The sequence below is a fragment of the Chiloscyllium punctatum genome, chromosome 3 (assembly GCF_047496795.1).
Source record: "Chiloscyllium punctatum isolate Juve2018m chromosome 3, sChiPun1.3, whole genome shotgun sequence".
Classification (NCBI taxonomy): domain Eukaryota; kingdom Metazoa; phylum Chordata; class Chondrichthyes; order Orectolobiformes; family Hemiscylliidae; genus Chiloscyllium; species Chiloscyllium punctatum.
The window spans coordinates 141,194,261-141,218,995 of record NC_092741.1 but is presented as its reverse complement, the minus strand read 5'-3'; the positions used below and the strand labels follow the sequence as shown (position 1 = coordinate 141,218,995).

The window sequence follows — 24,735 nt, the reverse complement described above, 5'->3', positions numbered from 1 at the left end:
CGCTGTAGAAAATTGCTACACCTGTTGAGTAGAAAGTTCATGTTATCCAAATAATATCCACATTACATTATAGCCAATTTGTATTGATGAAATGCATGTTATAGTATAACAACCTGTAATTTCTTTCTTACATTTCAATTCAGTTACTGTTCAGGTAAGAGTCTTGGCATTCTGCTTTATGTGGTACTTTGATAAAATGGTACAATTAGAACCAGAGAGACAGAAGATGGTGAAATTTGACGGCTCAGCATGTCATCTGTTTTCCACCCTCAGTAGAAGCAAAACGCTCAGAGACACAGTAGTTATACCTCTTTCATCTTTATTCTGGGCCCTGGAGGGAGAGAGAACAATCGCCCATGTGCACAGGGACATGAGTTCACTGTCTTTTCTGGGACAGCAGTTTTTGAATGAAATATAGTCATTTTACAGGGAAGAGCATCCAGATAAGGCAACATACAAATTGATTGAGTTACCATTACAATTTGCAAATTCAATAGTAAAGATTAAACCATCTGTGGTTACACAATGAATAATTGGCTTCACATAATGAATACTGTTCACCTTGTTAAACTGACCTTACATACCTGAGATGCTTCCAGTATTGTTAAATGGCTCTACATAATGAATGCTTTCCAGCTTGTTAACTCCTTACCCTTGCTTGCAGCACCCCATTGTAAACTGTAAGTTCTTATCTGATCTGAGACATGCTCAGCTGAATCTCTTGTTTCACAAAACTCCGAACTTAACTCTTTCCCTGCCTACTTAAACCCTATACACATTCTCATTCCCTCCCTTATCATTTCGTGAAAATCAATGGCATTATCAGTTTTCATAAGTCTCTGACAGCCAGTATTTAAGCAAGTTATTAATACTCAAAATACAATGACTGACTATAACAACAAAAATTACTAGTCTGTTACAGTAATTTAGAGTGTGACGAATCCTCCCGTGTGGAAAAAAAAATTCACCAGTAAAGTTCTTAAATCCTGTCCTTAGTGACCACTCCATTCTCTTAAAGTTGAGTGGAAATGAGCCAATTCTCCAAAATCTCCTTTCGTAAAGTCCAACTTGAAAACAAAATTCAGTCTGTTCTTGCATCACTTGTTGGAGAAATCTGATTTCTTGGATAAGGGCAGTTAAATGCTTCTCAAAACTGACCAGACTTCCTTGCAGAGATGCTTCAGATAGAGTTTACCAGCGCATCTGAGTGGGCAGTGCAGCAGCTGCAACTGTAGGCTAGATGAATACAGCATTCTTTGCTGCGTCTGCTCCTGCTCTGCTGTTTTAAATGTAACAAAGCCAACTGGCTATTGTGATGTTAGCTTGATCAATGAACCTTCATGTCCCTTAAATGATCAAAAGACAAGGTAAAGCTCGTATGGTTTAATGTCTGTAGGAAGGCCACTGGCAAAAGGTGTACCAACCTCCTCTTCATTGTTGTTAACTTTTACACTTTTCGTGCTCATGACTGGGGAGCTGTTTGAATCCATTGGATGAGGTTGTGGAGGGGTGTGTGGTGGTCCGAAGGCATGAATGGAGAAACTCTAGAGAAGATGTTATGTGTTGGAAGTATCTTTGCATTTTCTCTCTCATTCTTTCCTTGCCAAGGTGGTTATCAGTATGAAGACAGTCACATATTTAACTACACTAAATTGTGTCTGTCTATTTCAACATTCTCAGTTGTCTTGAAGTCAGTTGCTCTGTTCACGTTTTTTATATTATCAAGTTTTATACAGTTCATAAACTTCTCAATTGTTCTGCCTAAATAATTCAGTCAGTTATAAGCAACAGTCAATGGTCCTAAAATCAAACCCTCGGGTACCTCATTCAGTTTATACAAAAATTATTTTCCTTTAACAAATTGATGCTTGGCTAATGTGAAAGCTGTCAGGAAAAGTATTTCAAAAGTCCTGAATGGCAAGAAAACAACAACATGTTTCCTGTGCTTTGGCAATTGAAAAGGAGTTTCAGTTCGGATTTAAATCTCAGATATTTGTGGGGAAACAAATGCTGAATATTTTAAAATATGTTCTCCAAATTAAACTTCCCAAATAAAACAATCAGAATTAGTGGCAACTGTGGCAGAGATCAGCATTCTTTGAATTTGCAATATGAAGGGGGGCAGTGAAGTCTTAACAATAATTAACAATTTGGACAGTTCAGCCTCACGTTCTGATATCCTCTAGAATCTTAACAAAACATCAAACTTGTTTTTGTGCATTAAAAACATAGCAGCAAAGATATTATAATACAGTACTTACATCTGGTTAAAGCATGACCACAGACCCAACTGATCTTTTTTAAACAGGCATTGTAGAATTTCATACAGATCAGGGACTCAAGGCACTCAAATCAGTTTGCTTTAAGATTATTTTAAAAAGGACATAATGTTGTACAATTTCAGTGTAAAAACAAAATCTGCCCCATTACATAGCCCACAAAACACATTGAATTGAGATCCTAATTCAAACAAGGCAAAACAGTTACTTAAAAGGATTTTCTGAACCAGTATTTTAACAAACCAAAAACTTTAAATATCAAACTCTCTCAGCATGGCACAATCTACATTGAAATTTTCCTTTTTCAACCCAAGTATTAGTACAGCCTTAACTTCAGCGTTTCTCTTTTTTTTTGCATCCTCTCACTGAAATTACACTTAGAAAGCCCTCACAGCAGACCATGGCACCACAGTGTCAGCCATTCTCATCCCCCAAAGCAAAGGCTTGCAGAGCCTCAAATTTCACCACGAGGGTACTTTAACCCCTTTCTCACTTTACTCTTCATGGGGGCGTGAACCCCACTTAAAATCTTACCTTATGGCCCATCTGCCTCGAGACATTGATGCTCTGGGTGGCTGCTGACACTGTCTGATCATAACTATCTGTTTAGATCCTGCCGACCATGCCAATATTATTGTCCCATTTTCCCCCCCCCCCCCTCAGTCAAGGCAAAGCGCTCAGAGACAGTGTGGTTTTACCTCCTTGATCTTTATTCTGGGACCTGGAGGGAGAGAGAACGATCACCCATGTGCACAGAGATATGAGTTTACGGTCTTCTTTGGAACAGCAGTTTCTCAATGAATATATAATCATTTTACAGCGAAGAGCATCCAGATAAGGCAACATGCATACTGATTGGGTGACTGTTACAATCAGCAAGTGTCAATAGCAAAGGTTAAGCCATTTGCTGTTACACAATGAATAACTGGCTTCACATAATGAACATTTTTCACCTTGTTAAACTGACATTACATATTGAGGTGCTTCCAATATTGTTAAATGGCTCTGCATAATGAATACTTTTCCACCTTGTTAACCCATTACCCTTGCCTACAGCACCCATTGTTAACTGTAAGTTCTTATCTGATCTGAGTCATGCTCAGATGAACATCTTGTTTTGCAAAACTCAGAACTTAGCTCTTTCCCTGCCTGCTTATACCTTATGCACGTTCTCAAGCAGAGGGTGATAAAACAATTCAAAAATATGCAACCCTGTATTTTGAGTGGTTAAGAATTATATTAAATATTGCATATTTGAATTAGCCAGTATAGTATTGAAATGATCATTATGGTAGTATATTGACAGACTTGGAATGATGCAGTGACAGCAGGCAGTGAATCACTTGTCACAGAGTTCTCTCCCTCCATTTTGTTTTAATGGTCATTTGTTATAGATGATACAGTTTTTGGTTTCTAGTCAGCATTGACTACTCATTCAAAGTTTGTGAGAAGATTTGTAGCTCAGGTGCTCGCTGTTGTGGTTCTGTTTGCCGAGCTGAGAATTTGTGTTGCAGACGTTTCGTCACCTGTCTAGGTGACATCCTCAGTGCTTGGGAGCCTCCTGTGAAGTGCTTCTGTGATCTTTCCTCCACCATTTGTGTTTGAATCTGCCGCTTCCGGTTGTCAGTTCCAGCTGTCTGTTGCAGTGGTTGGTATATTGGGTCCAGGTCGATGTGCTTATTGATTGAATCTGTGGATGAGTGCCATGCCTCTAGGAATTCCCTGGCTGTTCTCTGTTTGGCTTGTCCTATAATAGTAGTGTTGTCCCAGTTGAATTCATGTTGCTTGTCATCTGCATGTGTGGCTACTAAGGATAGCTGGTCGTGTCGTTTTATGGCTAGTTGGTGTTCATGGATGCGGATCGTTAGCTGTCTTCCTATTTCTCCTATGTAGTGTTTTGCGCAGTCCTTGCATGGGATTTTGTACACTACATTGGTTTTGCTCATGCTGAGAATTGGGTCCTTCGTTCTGGTGAGTTGTTGTCTGAGAGTGGCTGTTGGTTTGTGTGCTGTTATGAGTCCTAGTGGTCGCAGTAGTCTGGCTGTCAGTTCAGAAATGCTCTTGACGTATGGTAGTGTGACTAGCCCTTTGGGTTGCGGCATGTCCTCGTTCCGTTGTCTTTCCCTTAGGCATCTGTTGATGAAATTGCGCGGGTATCTGTTTTTGGCGAATACATTGTATAGGTGTTCTTCTTCCTCATTTTGCAGTTCTGGTGTACTGCAGTGTGTTGTGACCCTTCTGAATAGTGCCTTGATGCAACGAGGACGTGCCGCAACCCAAAGGACTAGCCACACTACCATATGTCAAGAGCATTTCCGAACTGACAGGCAGACTACTGCGACCACTAGGACTCATAACAGCACACAAACCAACAGCCACTCTCAGACAACAACTCACCAGAACGAAGGACCCGATACCCAGCATGAGCAAAACCAATGTAGTGTACAAAATCCCATGCAAGGACTGCACAAAACACTGCATAGGAGAAACAGGAAGACAGCTAACAATCCGTATCCATGAACACCAACTAGCCACGAAACGACATGACCAGCTATCCTTCGTAGCCACACACGCAGATGACAAGCAACATGAATTCGACTGGGACAACACTACTATTATAGGACAAGCCAAACAGAGAACAGCCAGGGAATTCCTAGAGGCATGGCATTCATCCACAGATTCAATCAATAAGCACATCAACCTGGACCCAATATACCGACCATTGCAACGGACAGCTGGAACTGACAACCGGAAGCCGCAGATTCAAACCACTACAAATGGCGGAAGAAAGATCACAGAAGCGCTTCACAGGAAGCTCCCAAGCACTGAGGATGTCACCTAGACAGGGGACGAAACGTCTGCAACACAAATTCCCAGCTCGGCGAATTGGCTACTCATGATTTGGGTTTTGGAATGTTTGACAGCACTGTCGGCATTGGAGTTTAAGAGGATGTGGTTTGGGATTTTTCTTCTTGTGTTCAGTGTAACTGAAGTCTAAAGTAACATTCATGCCATATGTCAGCCCAGTCCATTTTTGGAAATCAGATTCTGCTGACTTTGCTGTTTGTTTATTCTCCTCCCAGCATGCAATATTTTACACCTGTCTTTATTAAATTTCATCACATTATTCTGTCCACTCATTTCATTCCAGCTTAATCTGTAATTTGAGTTGTCTCCTCTGCTTAGTGTTTCTAAGTTTGTCAGCTGAAATGTTGACCAATTTGTATTGAATCCAAGTCGTATATTGCAAAATCAATACTTGGAGCAATTGTATACGTAAATAATACACCATCAGAGAAAATCTGGTAACCTGCTTTTTTGTTCACAGATATCTTGAATGAATGGTTAACTGATTATGACATCCTGTCTTTATCGGATATCCGTCAGCACACTGTGAGAAAGCGTGATGCAGGACCACAGTCCCATGTTGAACAATCAGTCCAGTTTTCAGCCCTCAACAGGTATGCGTAGGAAAATTGTTTAACGTAATTATTTGCATTAACAAGATCAGATCTATAAGGAAGTCTTTGTGGACTTTTATAGGGATGGTTATGCAATTTATAGTATTAATAAGTAGTGAAGGTATTTTCTGTGGAAGAAAACCATTCCATTCAAAACTATGCTCATGATTTAAAAAAAAAGTTGCCCACCTCAGTTGTTATTGTAAGGCCAAAGCACTGAGACTAGTGACGTGCATTATTCCAGAATATTCTTTTACTTTATTTATTTTGTTTGAATGAATATTTCAACTATGTAAGGGGCTACAAATCTTGTGTAGATACTTGTCTTACCTCTCACCAGATTAGGGATACTTGGCATATAGGCTCCAATAACTTAGGCTGGGTCTCTGGGGAGGGGGCGTCCCATTGTACATAGGCTATGAGGCATGGCTGGGGGCCTGGGCCAAGAGCAGTCTCAGAGTTCTCCATTTTTGTCCCTGTCTGTCTCCCACTATGTTTTAACATGCCACCTATCAAGCTGTTTTGTCAGTCATCACTTGTCAATACAGAATTTGAATATTGCTGATAACATTTGTTGAAGCATTTCATCTTCCACTCATCAGCACCGCCTTGATCAATCAGAGTCAACTTGCCTAGTTTAAAATGCTAACTGTTAATCATCATTTAACAGGTGCATTCTCCAAGTCAATGCCTCCACAATCAGAGTCCACTTGCCAACCAATTGGCACACTCCACTCAATGTTAATGTTAGTTTGCCCCTTAGATTGGTATTCTTGTGAATTATCTGGATGAGTACAGAAGAAAAAGCATTGACAATGCATTTTTTGTTAGCAATACCAAGTTCATACTAAACTAAAGTTAATCTTCTACACTGATGTAGGTGTTTCAGCAATACTGATTTTTTTTTGTAATATATTGAAAGATGTGACCACTTTATGTACAGAGTATTAAAACCAATTCATTTTGGCTTATTTGTTGGTAAGAGTGATGAAAGAAATAATAGAGGGAGAAAATAAATTATGTGCCAACTAGTAATTAAATTAAAACAAACAGAGCTTCCTTAAACATAAAAAGAAAGACAAGTGGTAAAGATGATAAAAGGAATCTAAAGAGAGGTTTAGACAGGTTAAATGAGTGGGCAAAAATTTGGCAGGTGGAATATAATATGCATTTTGGTCAGACAAATAGAAGGTCTGTTTTATCTATATTGGGAAAGACTGCAGAAAATTACTCTACAGAGATTTTGAGGTCTGTGTGCTTGTATCACAAAAAAGCTAGCATCTATATTCTGTGGTAGTAGAGAAGGTAAATGGTGTGTTGGCCTCTATTTCATAGGGAATGGAGTGTAAAAGTAGGGATGTTTTGCTAGTAAAAGGCATAAATCAGACCACAGCTGCAATATAGTGGACAGTTTGGGTCCTGTTATCTGAGGAAAGCTCTGCTGGCATTAAAGGCTGTCCAGGTTGATCACCTAGATTGATTCTGGGTGTGGAGGAATTTTCTGTTGAGAAGCTGTTGGATAGGTTCGACTTGTACTCATTGGAGCTCAGAACAGTGAGAGAAGACATATTTAAAACATGTATGATTCTTGGGGTGTTGAAAGGATAGATGCAGAGTAGTTGTTTCCACTTATAGGAAAAGTGAGGAGCAGAGGCAAAGTCTCAGAATAAAGGCTCACAAAGTTAAGTCCGATGAATAGGAACTTCTTTTGGAGGATCATGAATATGTGAAATTATTTCCTGCGGAGGTTTGGATACTGGGTATATTCAAAGCTGAGCTGAATAGCTAATCATTAAGGGAATCAATTGCTATGAGGTTAAGACCGGAAAATGGAGTTGAGAATTATCAGGTCAACCATGATCTCATTGAGTATGGAGTGAACTTTGGTCTGGATGGCCTACTTCTTCTCTTGCATCTTGTGGTCTTATTTGAACCACGAGACTAAAGAAATTATAAAAATGAAATAAAAGCTGTCCATCAAGCTAATAAAATCTGAAACTTTGTCATAAAACAGAAATGAATTCCAGATTACGTCCTATTCCCCCTGATAATTTGCATTGAGCAGGAAAGATGCCCTGTGGAGATTGTGAACTTTCTTGAGGCAACAAGGATGACTGAGGCACGCATAACCTATGGCATGTGATGGCTGGCTGGAGGCAGTATTTTGTCTCTGCCCAGTGAAACAGAACAAGCAAGTTGAAGATTTACAAAGAAGAAATTTGCCCTGTGGGCAGTTAAGTGAATTTAAAAATCTCAAAGGTTGAAAATCAGTAATGATAGCATTCCTGTAATTAATAAAATAGTGTAGTATTAGTGACTTTTGAGGTTTGTAAGTCAGATTGAGGTTCTGGATGTAAGTTTGTTCGCTGAGCTGGAAGGTTCGATTTCAGACGTTTCGTCACCAGACTAGTTAACATCATCAGTGAGCCTCCAGTGAAGCACTGGTAGTAAGGCCCATTATTTGTGTTTAGGTTTCCTTGGGTTGGTGATGTCATTTCTTGTTCTTTTCCTTGGGGGGTGGTAAATGGGATCCAAGTCTGTGTGTGTGTTGATAGATTTCTGGTTGGTGTGCCACGCTTCTAGGAATTCTCATGCATTTCTCTGTTTGGCTTGTGCTTGGATGGATGTGTTGTCCCAGTCAAAGTTGTGTCCTTCATCATCGGTGTGTAAAGGTACTAGTGAGAGTGGATCATTTATTTTTGTGGCTAGATGATGTTCATTTATCGTGGTAGCTAGTTTTCTGCCTCTTTGTCCAATGTAGTGTTTGTTACAGTTCTTGCAAGTTATTTTGTGAGTTACATTAGTTTTGCTTGTTGTCTGTATAGGGTCTTTCAAGTTCATTAGCTGCTGTTTTAGTGTGTTGGTGGGTTTATCATTATGCCAAGAGGTCTGAATAGTCTGGCAGTCATTTAAGAGATGTAGTATCTATGCGATGAAGAGGATATTTTCTAATGAAACGGAGTAGAATATATTTTACCTAGTTCTTGGGATTGATACCTGATCTATTGTGAGATTATATAGTCACATAATCAGCAGTTTTCTCATTCCTGGATGAAGACTCTATCCTATCAGAGGAATGAAATATAATTGTTGTCCTTACAGCAGTATTTTCTTCACATTTTTGATTGTCATTCTGTTTAAAATCAGAGCAGGTAGCCATATTGAGAAAAGTTCTGATGGAGTGATCTGACCCGATAAGCATTTCATTTGTGTTATTTATTGTTTGTGTTCCCTTAGTTTGTGCCCTTTAAGGGTATTTTAGAATACATGCTGGAGATAAAGACAGCTGGCTAGCATGTTTCTATGAAATGGTGTTACTTGGTGTGAATTGTATAGGTATGTTGACTGTAATTGATTTAAAACAAACTAATATTATTAGTGGAAGGAAAACTATGTTACAGTTGGACATTTCAATCTGAATGGCTTTTGAAGTATAAGCCATAATTGTAGTGGAAAGTGGAGTAGGCTAGATTAGTCAGATGGTCTACTGCTGATATAATAGTAGGAAAACTTGCGTTTATTCCTCAAGTGAGGAATGTATTCTATACATTGGATACATGTATTCCTCATTCCTAATCTGTGGTTGTAGCTGGCATCCATGCTCTCATGAGAAGAGGGGAGATGTCAGCTTGCTTTCAATGGATGAAAATCTGGAATTGCTCTGGTTTCCTGATTAAAAGGAGCCAGCAGGTCTATTGCACCGGTCTAAGCTGAAGTCCAGAAACTTTCTGTTACAATTGACTTTTTCATTACAATTGTGAGTATAGAGCTAGTAGCTGAAGAGAAAGGAGTGGTGATCATCCTCAAAGTGAGCAGGTCAAAGCAAGTCAACAACATCTTAAAAGATTGCCATCAACAAGAATGGCTGTGCTACCCTAAACAAGATTTTTTTTTTTGAAAACTGAAATACAATTATATGACAATATAATTGCTTATTTGTTTGCAGACTGAGAATTTGAATAGACTTCTAGTTCCTAAGCGTCCATTTCAAATGTGGTGATGAGCTGAATCTTGAATAAATCTCTTGCTTAATTTGAATTTTTGTTCTACTCTCAACAAAATTCCAGAACATTTCATTTGCTTAATGATATTGTGAAGTAATGCACTTCTCAATATTTGCTAAAACTTTGAAATCTTGCCTGGATCCAAGTATTATGCAAGAGTATACGTTTTGTAGTATATTGATATATAACATAACATATATAACTTGAGAGAAGTTGGGCATCGAACATTCTGGTTCTATCCAAACTCTCAAATAAAATGTGATTTTATTGTAGAAAATGTAAAAATTGAAGAGTCAACATTTTCACATGAACTGTGATATATTTAAGTGGAAGGATACTCCATAGCTTTAGTCACTGTCTCCTTCCCATCATTTGAGAGTTTTCAAATAAGAAAGGGCACAGTACTATTTAGTTCATTTACAAGGATTGGTAATCCAGAGACTTGGGCTAATGATCTGAAGACATATGTTCAAATACAATGGTAGTAGCAGGGGCATTTAAACTCAGTTAATTAAATCTGTAATGATGAGCTAGTATCAGTAATGACGATTGTCAGACTATTGGATTGTCATTGAAAATCCATCTGGTTCACTACTATTCATTCGCAAACAAAATGCGTCGTCCTTGCCTCTTCTGACCTACTTGTGATTCTAAATCTGTGGAAATGTGATAATCTCTTAATTGACTTTTAAAATTGTTTAGCAAGTTGATCAAGTCTCTTCAAGAAGACACTCTACTCAGTTTAATTAGGGAAAGTCAACGGTTGCCTAGCAATGCCCCCATCTCATGATTGAATCAAAAAAGCTGTAAGACAGATGATGAAAATGTGATCTTATCTATTTTTTTTAAGCTTTTGGAATTGAGATTTTTAGAAAATAATTCCACAACTCTTCATGAAAGTTTTTTTCCTTACCATCCTAATTCAAAGAATGCGCTATAGATTCATTTTAAATGGCTTTGCTATGCTAATTCCTTTTAAAATTCCTGCCTGTATATCATTTTGTGTAAGTGTGCAGAGCAAATCTGTATCTTTCTAACAATTGATTGACATAAGAGCTGTGTTATAACAAGATTTTTTATCTTTTGTCTTTTTATTACAGAAATTTTAGATTGTATTTAACATCAAGCGTGGAGCAATTTTCTGATACTTTCAGAGCGGTAGTAGTGGACAGGTATGGAAATGAAGAAGAATATCCTGTGCAATGGAAGAACTTCTTTATTGGCCATGTGATTGGTAAGTGTTAAATGTTCAATGTATGCCATACAATACTTGTGTTGTAGGCTGTAGTACTGCTACATTGAAAGTATAAACCTAAGCAAAATTCATGTTCAATAATATGAAAGGCATTTTGTAGAAAGGAGTTCATTTATTCAAAATACTATATATTAATTCACTTTGTACTTGAAGCGGAATGAATTAATCAGAAATTTTGAAACTTGTTCTTTAAATGTGAATCCAGTGATTCAGTTTAATTACCATGGTTACTAGGCTGCTGTACTTGCATGAGATGTTTATATCAAAAAATCCTGTGTTGTCTGAATTCCAGGAGATCTCCTGCTCTGAAATTAATAAGTCATGTGCATCAAAGGACATTGTCTGAACTTATTGGTGATCTGATTTGATATACTTATTATGTGAATGCTTATGTGAAATTTGTGAGTATAAAGTGAAAGATGAAAGGGAACTACTGAGAAAATCAATAATCTGTCCCAAAAGCTTAACATATTAAGATATTTATTGAACTGCTTTTAAGGAGTTAATAACTAGTTTTTTGACACGTAGTTGTGGATAAGTTATACTCTGACCCCACGCACTCTTCGTGACAAAGATGTCTACTTCGGCAGCATCACTTACTTCTGATGAAAAGAAAGTAAATTTTTTAAAAGAGAAGAAAATTACATGAGGCATAGCTAGATTGTGAATGGTTTATATTGGTAAATTGAATTCCATGTGACTAAGTGTGAAGCCTTCCTGTTTCTATCTAAGAAAGATAAATCAGAGTAGTTTCCAAATGCCAATAGAAAAGCCATGAGATTTGGAGATCCAACCTTAAAAATGACTTCATACTAGTGAACATGCTCAACTCTATTTAGAAAGTGAATGCCGTTTATCTCAGGAGTGGGGTAGTGTATATAGATGGAAGTTATGGCAGTTCAAAATTCTGGTTAGACCCGATTTAGGAGTACAATGTTCTATTCTGGACAACATATCTCAGGAAAGAGGAATGCATCGTAATTGTAAAAGAATATGAGAGTCAAATTACCAGGGTAGGTTGGATTGACTAGACTTGTATTCGCTTAGGTTATCCCTCAAATGGTGATATCAAATTTGAGATTTTTAATAGGATCAAAAGGGTGATGGTGAGAAATTATTTCATCTGCTGAAACCTAGAAATAAGCAGCATACAAGCAAATGAATTAGAAATTGGATTAGACCATTTAGTCCTTTGTAAACTGCTCTGCCTTTTGGTAAGATCTGATTGTGGCCTCCTATAAACATTTGTATATGCATATGAACAGATTCAAGAACATCACCTTCCCTATTATCAAACTTTTGAATGGATCTCTCAACTCTTAGTGTGATCTTTCTCTTTGCATCTTCTCTGCTGTAGTACTGTATTCTGCAATCTGTTCTGCTACCTGATGCACTTTTTGTATGGTACGATCTGCCTGAAACTTTGGATATAGAACTGGCTGGAAGGTAGAAGACAGTGGGTGGTGCTAAAGAGTTGCTTTTCAGACCAGTGGTGTGCCACAAGGTTCAGTGCTGTGTCTACTGCTTTTTGTCATTTATGTAAGTGATTTGGATGTGAACATAGGAGGTATAGTTAGTAAGTTTGCAGATGATACAAGCGTTGAAGGTGTAGCGGACAATGAAGAAGTTTACCTCCGAGTACAATGGGATCTTGATCAGATGGGCCGAGGAGTAGCAGATGGAGTTTTTTTTAGATAAGTGCAAGATACTGCATTTTGGAAAGGTAAATCGGGGCAGGACTTAATAGTAAGGTCCTGGAGAATGTTGCTTGTCCAAGAGACCTTGGAGTGCAGGTTCACAGTTCCTTGAAAGTAGAGTCTCAGGTAGATAGGCTGGTGACGAAGGCGTTTGGTATGCTTTCCTTTATTATCAGAGCATTGAGTATAGGAGTTGAAAGGTCATATTATGGTTGTACTCGATATCGGTTAGGCCACTTTTGGAATATTGCATGCAATTCCTGTTTCCCTCCTATATGAAAGATGATGTTAAACTTGAAAGTATTCAAACGATTTACAAGGATTTGGCCAGGGTTGGAAGGTTTGAGCTATAGGGAGAGGCTGATTAGGCTGGGGCTGTTTTCCCTGGAGGATCAGGGGCTGAGGGGTGACCTTATAGAGGTTTATAAAATCATGAGAAGCATGATTCCCTGGGTTGGGGGAGTCCAGAACTAGAGGGCATAGGTTTAGGGTGAGAGGAGAAAGATTTTAAAAAGACCGAAGGGGCAACATTTTCATGCAAAGGTTGGTGTGTGTATGGAATGAGCTGCCAGAGGAAGTGGTGGAGGCTGGTACAATTAGAACATTGAAAAGGCATCTGGTTGGATACTTGAATAGTAACTGTTTAGAGGGATATGGGCCGGGTGCTGGCAAATCAGACTAGATTAATTTAGGATAACTAGTTGGCATGGACGAGTTGGACCAAAGGGTCTATTTCCGTGTTGTGCAACTCTGTGACTGTATAACTCCACTCCTGTCTTAAATGCGTCATCCCGTATTTTAAACTGTGTCCGTAATCCTAGTTTTTCCCAAATAGGGTGACATCTTCTCAGCATTCACTCTGTTGAGTACCCTTGGATCTTGAATCACTTCTTGATTTTCTAAACTCCAGTGGATTCAGTTTCATCTTACCAAACCTTTACATATCATAGGTATTAGTTGAGTAAACCTTCTCTGAGCTCCCTATCATGCATCTAATCCTTCCTTAATTCAGGAGACCAAATATGTACTCTGTATTCCAGATGTGGTCTTGCCAATATCCTATTGTATAGCAAAAGATTCTGAATCATGTATTCCACTCACTTTGCAATAAACAGCAATATTCCGTTTGTCTCCTAATCATTTAACTGCATTCCAACCTTTTGTGATTTCATGTGACAAGACACCCGGAGCCCTTTTGAATAGGGGAGTCGCATTCACCACTTTCCACTCTGAAGAACAAATGCAGCAGATATATTGAAATATCACCATCTATAGTTGCCCTCCAAGCTGAAATGGAAGTATTTCTTTACTGTTACTGGGTCAAAATTCTAACATCACTGTGGGTGTCCCTATACTAGGACTGCAGTGGGTCCAGAAGGCAGCTCACCACCATCTTCTCTATGGCAATTAGGGTTGGACGATAAGTGGTGACGTAGCCAGCAACACCCTCACCCATGAATAAATACATAAATAAAAAAAAATCTGTTTCTACATCTGATTTCTTGATACCTTGCTTTCTTTCATATCTGCAATATTGCATGCATATCATCTCCACAACTGTAACACTTTTATGTCATGTTGGACACTGTTTTTTCAGAAACTACAAGTCATGCAGACTATTGCACCTTAAGACCTTGCACATGTTGGCTTCATATTCACATTGTTTTTGCCTGGTTATTGATCCCTCAATCAAGATGAAAAGTGTCTTCCTATCTATGTTCCTTATAATTTTATACATTGAATCATGTCGTCTCAGTTTTAAGGAAAGCAGCCCAGCCCAAACTCTCAAGTGCACCTCCAGCCCAGGCAAAATCCTGCTAAATTTCCTCTGCACTGTCTCCAGTGCTATCACATTCCTCATATACTGTGGATTCCAGAACTGCACACAATACTCTAACTGTGGCCTAATCAACATTTTATACAGTTCTAGTATGACCTCCCTACTCTTAAACTCTATGTCTGAATTTATTACAGCAAGTCTACATATGCCTTCTGAATCACTGTATCCACCTGTCCTGATACCTTAAAGGACTGGTGGACACATATGCCAACATTCCTCTGATCCTCAGTGTCTTCCAAGTTCCTATCGTTCATCACGTATTGCCTTGCCTTGTTTGTCCTGCCAATGCGCATTAACTCACATTTAGTCAGATTGAATTCCATTTGCCACTAATCAGCCTATGATGAACCTGACTATACACCCCTTTAACCTAAGACTATTCTTCCCACTTTTTGACTCCCCACTAATTTTTTTGCATAATCTGTCAATTTATTGATTTCCCCTCCAATATTGAAGTCTAAATTATTTATGTGAACCACAAACAGCAAATGTCCCATTGGACACTTCCTTCCAGTTTAAAGAAAAACCCGTAACCATCACCCTCTACTTCCTACCATTTAGCAAACTCAGGATGCAATTTACTGAATTCCCTTGGATTTTGTAGACTCTTCCCTTTGCTATCAGTTTTCCATGTGGAATCTTAGCAAAAGACTTGCTTAAGTCCAAAGAGGATACATCAAAAACATTGTCTTTATCTACAACTCCAGTAGATACTGTCATCAAATAAATATTTATCGCCCCCAGTCTTAAAAAGTGAATTGATTCCTAGCTTTAGAACATTTTCAGTCAGAACGTTCCCAACTTCCTTTGATCCTTAATTTAATTCCTAAATGGCTTCATTCTAATTTTAAAACTGTGCTCCCTTGATCTGGATTCTTCTACTGGAGCAAACAGTTCTTGTGTGTTTGCTCTTGAATAATTTTATCATTTAAACATCTTCAAAAGATCAGTTCACAATCTTTCAAATTCCAGAGGAACACAAACAAAATGTGTGCAACTTTTCCAGATAATTTTATCCATTTAACCCGATTTATTAGTCTGGTAAATTTGAATTCTACCATGTTCAAGGCAACTCTGTATATCCCTAATGCCTGATGTCTAAAACTGAAAGCAGTTCTTGAGCTGGTAACATTGCACTGTACAAGAGAAATGTAACTTTTCCCTTTTTTGTGCTTCTGTCTCCATGAGGAAGATGGTCATTCCATCTATGATTTGGATAAAAGTTTTACTCCGTTCTGTAACTGGTTCCAATTTGTGTAGTTTTATTGGGAACAAGAGGAGCATTCAACTCTTGACGTTGTTTGGTCATTTAATAAAATCAAATTCCATATTCCCATCTACCTGCAGTAACCTTTGATTAGCTCATCTAACAAGAATATTTTTACCTAATTCTTAAGATATGAACCCACCTCCATCGCCTATTCAGAAAGTGTTCCAAAATTGCACAACCCTCCAAAAAAAAAGACTCCTTTCTGTCCTAAAACGGTGAACCTTAATTTTAGAACAGTCCCTCCTGGTTCTGGACTTACCCGCAAGATAGAACATCCCTTCCACATCCACTTTGTCAATACTGTTCAGGGAATTGGGTACATACAATGAGCTCACTTCTCATTCTTCTCATCTCCAGTTGTAAAAATCACAGCCTTTCCAACCTATCCTCAAGACAGCCCAGTCATTCCAAATATGTCTAGTAAACCTTCTCTGAACTGCCTCTAAAAGATCTATATGCTTCCTTGAATAAGAGATCAAAGTTTCATTTGAGATTTAAGATGTGGTGTCATAAGCTTTAGCTGTTATATCTTTGGTCCCCTCATCTAAGTCATTATTGTAATTTGTAAAAAGCTGAAACCCCAGCATAGATTCCTGCAGGACTCCACTTGTCACATCCTGTCAATCAGGAAAAGGTCCATTTATGCATACTGATTTCTGTCACCCAGTCAATCTTCTAATTTTTCTCGCGGATGTAGATGCCTTTGGCTGGCCTACATTTACTCGCCATCCTTTACTGCCCTCGATGGTGGGGTCTTGCCTTCTTGAATTGTTGCTGCCAATTTGATATAAATATACCTACAATGTTGCTGGTGAGGAATTTTCAGGATTTTAACCCAGTGACAATGAAGGAACAGTGATGTATTTCCTAGTCAGATGGTGATTGCTTTGGCGATGAACTTGCAAGAGGTGGCATTTCTGTGCATTGCTGCCCTTGTCCTTCTAGATGGCAGTAGTTGTGGGATTTGAAGGTTCTGACTAAAGAGCTCCAGTGAAGTTTTCCAGCGCATCTTGTAGACGGTACACACTACTGCTGTGCATTATTGCTGGAGGGACTAATCCTGCACAATAACGCTTGTGCCTTGTCTAATACCTTCTGCAAACATCAGTACAGTGCGTCTGTTGTCTCCCTTTATCCACAGGGTGTGTTCCCACTTCAAAGAACACCAGTAATATTTTTAGTACTTGATTTCCCTTTCACAAGATCAGACTGTGCTGCTGGGTCAGAATTCTGGAGTTCCCTTCCTAATGGCAGTGTGGGTCTCCCTACCCATAATGGGTGGCAATTGGTCAAATAGATAAGTCACCGCTATTTGTCAAGGGCAACTAGGGATAACCAGTAACTGCTCTGCTAACCAGCAACGCCCACATCCCATGAATGAATTTTAAAGAAAACACTCGGGTGCCCAGTAGTAACAGCCTCCTCCTTTTCTTCTTCCTCCTCCTCCTCTCCCTCAACCACCTCCACCTCCCACCCATCCTTTCTGGAATACAAGAGTTATGCTTGCTGCTTTTCAGTTTGATGGGTCTTGTCCAGAATCTAGCAAATTTTGGAAAATTAAGACCAATGCATTTACTTCCTCATTAACACCATTAAGATTCTAGGATGAAGGTCATTAGAACCTGGGGTCTTGATAGCCTACAGCTCTGTCAGTTTGCTCAGGTTTCAGCTTCAACTCCCGCTCAGTGGTTTGAGTACAAAAATAAAGGCTGACATTCCAGCAGTAAGTTTTGCACTGTCAGAGCTGCTTTCTTTTTATGAAACATTAAACTAATGTTGCATCTGTCTGTTCAGTTTGATGTAAAGTATCATATTATTTTAAGTGTTCTGGTCAATATTTTTCCCTTAACCAACATCACAGAATCAGATTATTAGATCATGATCAGTATGCTATTGGGAAGGTCGCTGTACGTAAATTGTGCTGTGTTACCCAACCCAACATAATGACTGCACTTTAAAATTACTTAATTGTTGCTTTGAGAGGTCTGATAGTTATAAAAACATGCAAGTGCAAAGCTTTCTGCCTGTCAGGTTTTTCTTCCTATCTAACTCCATTGGGTTCCTGTACGTGCGGTGTGCTCCTTTCTTCCTGATGAAGGGCTTTTGCCCAAAACGTTGATTTCGCTGCTCGTTGGATGCTGCCTGAACTGCTGTGCTCTTCCAGCACCACTAATCCAGTCTTCAACACTATTGTCTACCCACTAAAATCTCTTCCTTCAGCTTCTGTACTTTTGCACCCCTCTGCCTGAATTCAAGGCCTTCTTAGCATATTCTCATGGCATTTTTTGTTTGCTCCTTCTAGTTGTCTTCCTATATTTCACATCCTATCCTGACCCAGTCCACTTTCAATTAACTGCCCTGGAAAGAGCTTTAAGTGCGTTATAAGCTATTGACAGGGAAGAATTGCAGATTTGTTTGCAAATTTTTGACCCAGTGTGAGGAGAAGCATGCTTTTCCTTCCTTCATATGATTCTGACATTTAGACCCAAAAAACATATTTAAGGATAGGTGCATATCCGAGGCTCCAGTAAAGAAGTATATACTATAAGAAGAATGCTAGGTACACACCATTTCTTGCATTGCACCACCCTTCAACAACATGTGCCGAATGGCTTCCTACCTAGGGGTTGGAGCCTGAGAGCATTACCGTACATTTTAACTTCTTTACTGTACATTTTAACTTGTCACTTTACTGTTGATACCTAAAACTATTTCTGTGCCATTCTTCAAGGTCAGGGCTTTGACCAGCCGGACTTTTGAAACTCATGAAAATTTCGGTTTTTAAAACTTTGCTTTATTTGACAAAGAGAAGGATGTAAAGGGAGCAAATTAGGAAATGCTTTGATTTTAATTTGATACACCAAGAGGGAAGAAATTAAAAGTTAGATGGGCAACATATTATAGCAATATTCATATTGATGGGTAAAATAAGATTAATATTAATAATATTGCAGTGTTTGAATTCTGTTTCTTTAATGTTGAAATATAGTATCACCAAAAAACTGTTTTTATTTTAGATTTCCGGCATTTGCAGTATCTTGCTTTTACTTGGAATATCAAGTTGCACAAGCAGTGCAAATAGCATTATTACTGTAATAGTATTTTCAATCAGACAGCACCAGAATAGACTTGGAATTAATAAAATCTGGGAATAACATTTGCTTTTGAATATTCAGTTTCCACGTAATTGAAGTTTCATGTTATGCAAGACTTGAACAGAACATGATATGAGATGGAGACTTTAACTTTCTAGCAGAAAGTTGTATTTTTATTTAAATTTATGTCCATATTCATCCAGAAATGTCAAGTTAGTATAGATACTATTTTGCATTTGCAGCATTTTTATGCATAATGTTTGCCCTTGTGCATTGAGCACAATATTTCTGCAGTAAGCAAACATTGGTAATTGTTGCTAGAATCTCTGAAAGCTCCATTTTGCAGTTCATAATACTGAAAATCTAATAATTATTTACTAATTACGCACCAGCCGTATAGTGCAGGGATCAAACCAGAGACTTTCTATTTACGATTCGTCGACACTACTGTTATCGACTGGGACATTGCAGGAGCTGTTTCATTAATATTCATAAGTAAGAACTCCAAATTACAGGCTGAAACATTGTACAGTAAAAGCTATGATGGCTAAGAAGTCTAATTATACGAAATTTGCTTTTTTAAATAAAAGGTGAGCCAGGTTCAAAAGTCCGGGCCGTTATTGATAATGAGGATTTTGCTGCCAGAATTGTTACCGATGAAGGAGAATATAATGTAGAGGTATTCTTGACTTTCATTACCTTCTTAAGATGCTATGTCTTGAAATCCTGAAGTCTATAGAATTTTATTTGTGTGTTAAACTACTGTAATATTCTGAAGGAGAATTTGGCTTAAAATGTTCATACTTGAGGTCAAAGATATTAGATTTTTAATCATATGTGACTTGTATAAATTTACAACATAGATGGAGGCCATTTAACCCAGTTTTTTGATGAACTAGCACATTACAGAAAGGATGCAAAAGACCAAAATGTGTACAGTTCTGTGGATTGAGCAGTGTTTTGGACAAGATTACCATTGCTTCTTTACTCTCATACTCTGTACTACTGTTAACCTATTTTATGGCTGTTCAACCCTGAGCTCAGCTATAAATCTCTCACCATGCATTGCCAAAGTTACCTGTTTACTATTCCATAATCTTACCTGTCTCTCTCCTCACTGCAATTTGATTAGTATTCTTGTCACTTTCAGCTTGACTGTTCAGTTGTCCTCCTTCCTGGCTACCTATCCTCTTTCTACAAACTCTTACTTCCGAAATGCAACTACTTCTTATTACCATGTTCTTGCTGACTTAAAACTTGATTTTTGTAATATAATGTTTAAACTTTGTCTCCAGACCCTTACACAATTTTGGTATGAATTCTAAATCTTTGATTTCTCTTCTATGGATCTGTCTTCTGATTCTGCTCTATTTTATGATCCTGTTCTCTTCACTCCACAATTTCTGGCTGGCATTTCACTCCATATAAAATATATCTCATGTCTTTTCCTCTTTGATTTTATATTCCCTGTTGCGCTCTCTTCCTTTTTGAAAACCTCCAAAAATGTCCATTCTTCAGCTGGATTTATAATGACCCCTCTGTGTTTACAAACATTGAGACATCATTTGAGATTTAAAAGTTATATGCTTTGCATTATCTCAAGATATCTTGAAATACTTCTAAGAATGGTTGCTGTTGTGTTCATGGAAATACGCTGTATTAGAGCATGCTCCTTTTATGGTAAAATTGGTCAAAGTAAATTGTCATAACTTAATTAGATTTTTACTCACTTAATTTGTGTTGACAACTTTCATTCCTGTTTCTAGCCCCTTTGGAGGTTTATTGACTCTGAGCCTGTGGAAAAATTGTTGGCGTACAAATCTGAAGATGTTCGGGAAATTGGGCGTTTAAAGTCATCAAATGTTTGTGGTTACATAAAGTTGAATGACTCTGAACTTTCACCAGAGGAACTTGATGAGGATGATTTTGATACAGATGCATCTACAAGTAGGTATATTTGAGGAAGTAATCTGATTGGTTTCCTATTACATGGTCTGATCATCAGCCAATTTACCTTCTGTTAGTATAGTTGCAATGCCAGTTTATTGACTTGATACTTCTTAAAATATTACCAACAATGCAAGTTGTTTGAAAAAGTACTTTTCTCATTAGCACTGGGTGCATGTGTCTTCCTACTCTGTAATTTCCATGAATTATTTATACAATAGCTTCTTAGTTTCATCTGAAACCCATTCTCAGTGACTTACAGTGCAATACCTCTTGTGAGATAAAATCGCAGAGGCTAATGTTGCTTTTTGTGGAACAAAGTACAACTGAATGAAGGGAGTGCTCTTGAACAATAATGACCACTATGCAGAAGTTAAAAATCCTTGGGATCATTATGGTTTCTTGTACTCAATAAAAGTTTTCACATAAACTATGCTCTGGTTGTTCTAAGTGATTTAAAAATCACTTATTTAATGCAAGTACATTTTGTGAAGGAAAGTTCAATGTTGAGTCTTCAACTGAAAACTTAGTATTGGAATTTGATTCTTTTGAAGCCAATAATTTCTGCTGATGATCTATTGTTTGACTTATTTGCATTAAGATATTGTTGCTACTATTGTGCAGTAACATTTTGTTTCAGTTCTGGTACTACTTTCCATTCCCTTTTGTTTTATGAAGGTGCAGGGAATCTGGACTTATGCCTCTGCTGTCAAAAGGATAGACAGGTGAACTACCCCCCACAGTCTCCATCAATGCCCACTTTGGCTCCTGACAATTACTGCCTAGGCAGGACATCTCTAATGAATACTAGAAACAGGCAAGATAGATGAATAAATTGTTTTGTTAAAGATGCCTTAAGCCATTTGAATACCCATTCAACACTATTTATATTACATTGGAAAGGTGCTTTATCAGTCTGTGAATATAGAGAAGCATTTTGTGTAAAAGTAGGAAGAGTGGACTTTAAAAGTTAAGAAAGCAATGTGAAATAATTGGAGGTATTTACTTCATTCAGTCTTTGCATTGAAGATTCAAAGATGAGTTGGACATGACCTAGACAATATTTAAGGCTCTGAGCACTCATCCTGGTGCAAAGCTTTTCCTTTTCTCAAAATACACACTGTGTAAAGTGTTTATATTTCATTCGTCTCAGTGGAAAGGTTCTACAAAACTCTTTGGAATCTGTTTCAGTTGACATAGTCATTTAAGGGCCAAATCAGATGCATAGGTTCAAAATGAAAATAGTCACATTTCTGAGTCATGGAAAGCAGATTTCAAGTAAGATGATAAGAAGAATGTTTTTGAACACTCTGCTGCCTTGTTTATTATTATTATTATTATTATTATTATTATTATAATAATAATAATAATAATAATAATAATATCTACCCCACTGGAGAATTGGGCAAGTGGTCTCTGGCAAGTGGACCCTAAAATATCTTTTCTTATGGGATCTAATGCAAAAAGGTTCACTGCTTTGATTTTTGGCAGGTAGCTGTTAAAGTTGGTTTTCAACTGAAACTGAGTATCTTATTTTGGCCCTGCTGCCTCATTCTGAGGGCTCCTGGAAGAGAGGGAGTATGACACTAAATGGAGGATTGTGGTCTGTACTGGTCCTGAAAAGAATACTTAAGAGGAAGTTTCTGTCCTGACTTTTTCATTTGAAATGTTTGAAGTGCTACATTGCCAATGTTTCCTTTTCACTTGGTTCTTTCTAAAGAAAGGTGTATTTTTTAAATTTTGTTTTTATACAGAGGATGCTTTTGAACACTGAAATGCCCTGTCTCTTGTTCTGAAATAATGAAAGGTCAAAAACCTGAAACATTAATTGTCTCTAAATCTCAATAGATGCTACCTGACCAGCTGAGTATTCCAATATTTTGATTTTATTTTAACCTCTACCACAAGCTTTGGGACTTTTTTTGTTTATAGGATGCCTTTTAATAGTGTGGCAGTTGGGGTTATCAATTTATAAGTTTTTCAGTCCTCTTTTTACTAATGTGAAGCAGATTTCTCTTGTTTACCTCTTCACTGGCTTCTCCTTTAGAAGGAAATTTAGTTCTGTCCGAAGAGAAATAGAATCGATCTTGACAGGCTGTTAGAAGAATGTTATTCATGTTTTGTTTTCTGTGAGCTTTCACTTCCACTTACCCCCTTTTCAGTTAAATGTGTATTTTGTTACTCTTTTAAGTTTTATATAATAGCATAGTGTAGAAAGATGCCATTTGACTAAATCTGTATTGGCTGTTTTGATGAACAGTCCAGTAGTCCACATTCTCTATGCTCTCCTAGCCTTGCAATTTTTTCCAAGTACTATTACAAATTCCTTTTTAAAAGTATTATTGAGTCCATGTACACCACCCTGCCAAGCAGTTCATTTCCAACTCTGGCCACTTATTGCATAAATGTTTTCTGCTTTCTTTGGTTCTTTGGCCAGTCATAATTCTTTGCCATTTGGTTGTAAAACCTTTAGCTACTTGAACGATTCCTCTTTATTTACTATTTGAAAACCCATCATGATTTTTGCACTGATAACAAATCTCTTGTGATCTTCTCTGCCAGAAAGAGAACAACCCCAACTTAGAATCATAGAGATGTACAGCACGGAAACAGACCCTTCTGTCCAACCCATCCATGCCGATCAGATATCCCAACCCAATCTAGTCCCACCTGCCAGCACCCAGCCCAAATCCCTCCAAACCCTTCCTATTCATATACCCATCCAAATGCCTCTTAAATGTTGCAATTGTACCAGACTCCACCGCATCCTCTGGCAGCTCATTGCATACACGTACCACCCTCTGCGTGAAAACGTTGCCCCTTAGGTCTCTTTTATATCTTTCTCCTCTCACCCTAAACCTATGCCCTCTAGTTCTGGACTCCCCAACCTCAGGGAAAAGACTTTGCCTATTTATCCTATCCATGCCCCTCATAATTTTGTAAACTTCTATAAAGTCACCCCTCAGCCTCCGACGCTCCAGGGAAAACAGCCCCAGCCTGTTCAGCCTCTCTCTGTAGCTCAGATCCTCCAACCCTGTCAACATCCTTGTAAATCTTTTCTGAACCCTTTCAAGTTTCACAACATCTTTCCAATAGGAAGGAGACCAGAATTGCACGCAATATTCCAACAGTGGCCTAACCAATGTCCTGTACAGCCGCAACATGACCTCCCAACTCCTGTGCTCAATTCTCTGACCAATAAAGGAAAGCATACCAAACCCCTTCTTCACTATCCTGTCTACCTGCGACTCCACTTTCAGGGAGCTATGAACCTGCACTCCAAGGTCTTGTTGTTCAGCAACATTCCCTAGGACCTTACCATTAAGTCCTGCGAAGATTTGCTTTCCCAAAATGCAGCACCTCGCATTTATGTGGATTAAACTCCACATGCCACTTCTCAGCCCATTGGCCCATCTGGTCCAGATCCTGTTGTAATCGGAGGTAACCCTCTTCACTGTCCACTACACCTCCAATTTTGGTGTCATCTGCAAATTTACTAACTGTACCTCTAATGCTCGCATCCAAAACATTTATGTAAATGACAAAACGTGGAGGACCCAGCACCGATTCTTGTGGCACTCCACTGGTCACAGGCCTCCAGTCTGAAAAACAACCCTCCACCACCACCACCCTCTGTCTTCTACCTTTTGAGCCGGTTCTGTATCCAAATGGCTAGTTCTCCCTGTATTCCATGAGATCTAACCTTGCTAATCAGTCTTCCATGGGGGACCTTGTCGAACATCTTACTGAAGTCCATATAGATCACATCTACTGCTCTGCCCTCATCAATCTTCTTTGTTACTGCTTCAAAAACTCAATCAAGTTTGTGAGACATGATTTCCCACGCACAAAGCCATGTTGACTATCCCGAATCAGTCCTTGCCTTT

At 38.3% G+C, this 24,735-nt stretch overlaps 1 protein-coding gene across 2 annotated transcripts in view; it reads left to right on the top strand.

Annotated features, from left to right (window-relative positions):
• adam17b (ADAM metallopeptidase domain 17b) overlaps positions 1-24,735 on the top strand; it is a 74,321-nt gene that overhangs the window by 7,548 nt on the left and 42,038 nt on the right. For both annotated transcript variants that reach the window (XM_072561569.1, XM_072561559.1), the window contains exons 2-5: positions 5,608-5,740; positions 10,845-10,978; positions 19,492-19,580; positions 20,668-20,848. In XM_072561569.1, coding sequence (XP_072417670.1) covers positions 5,608-5,740; positions 10,845-10,978; positions 19,492-19,580; positions 20,668-20,848 — 537 coding nt within the window. The remainder of the gene's footprint in view (positions 1-5,607; positions 5,741-10,844; positions 10,979-19,491; positions 19,581-20,667; positions 20,849-24,735) is intronic.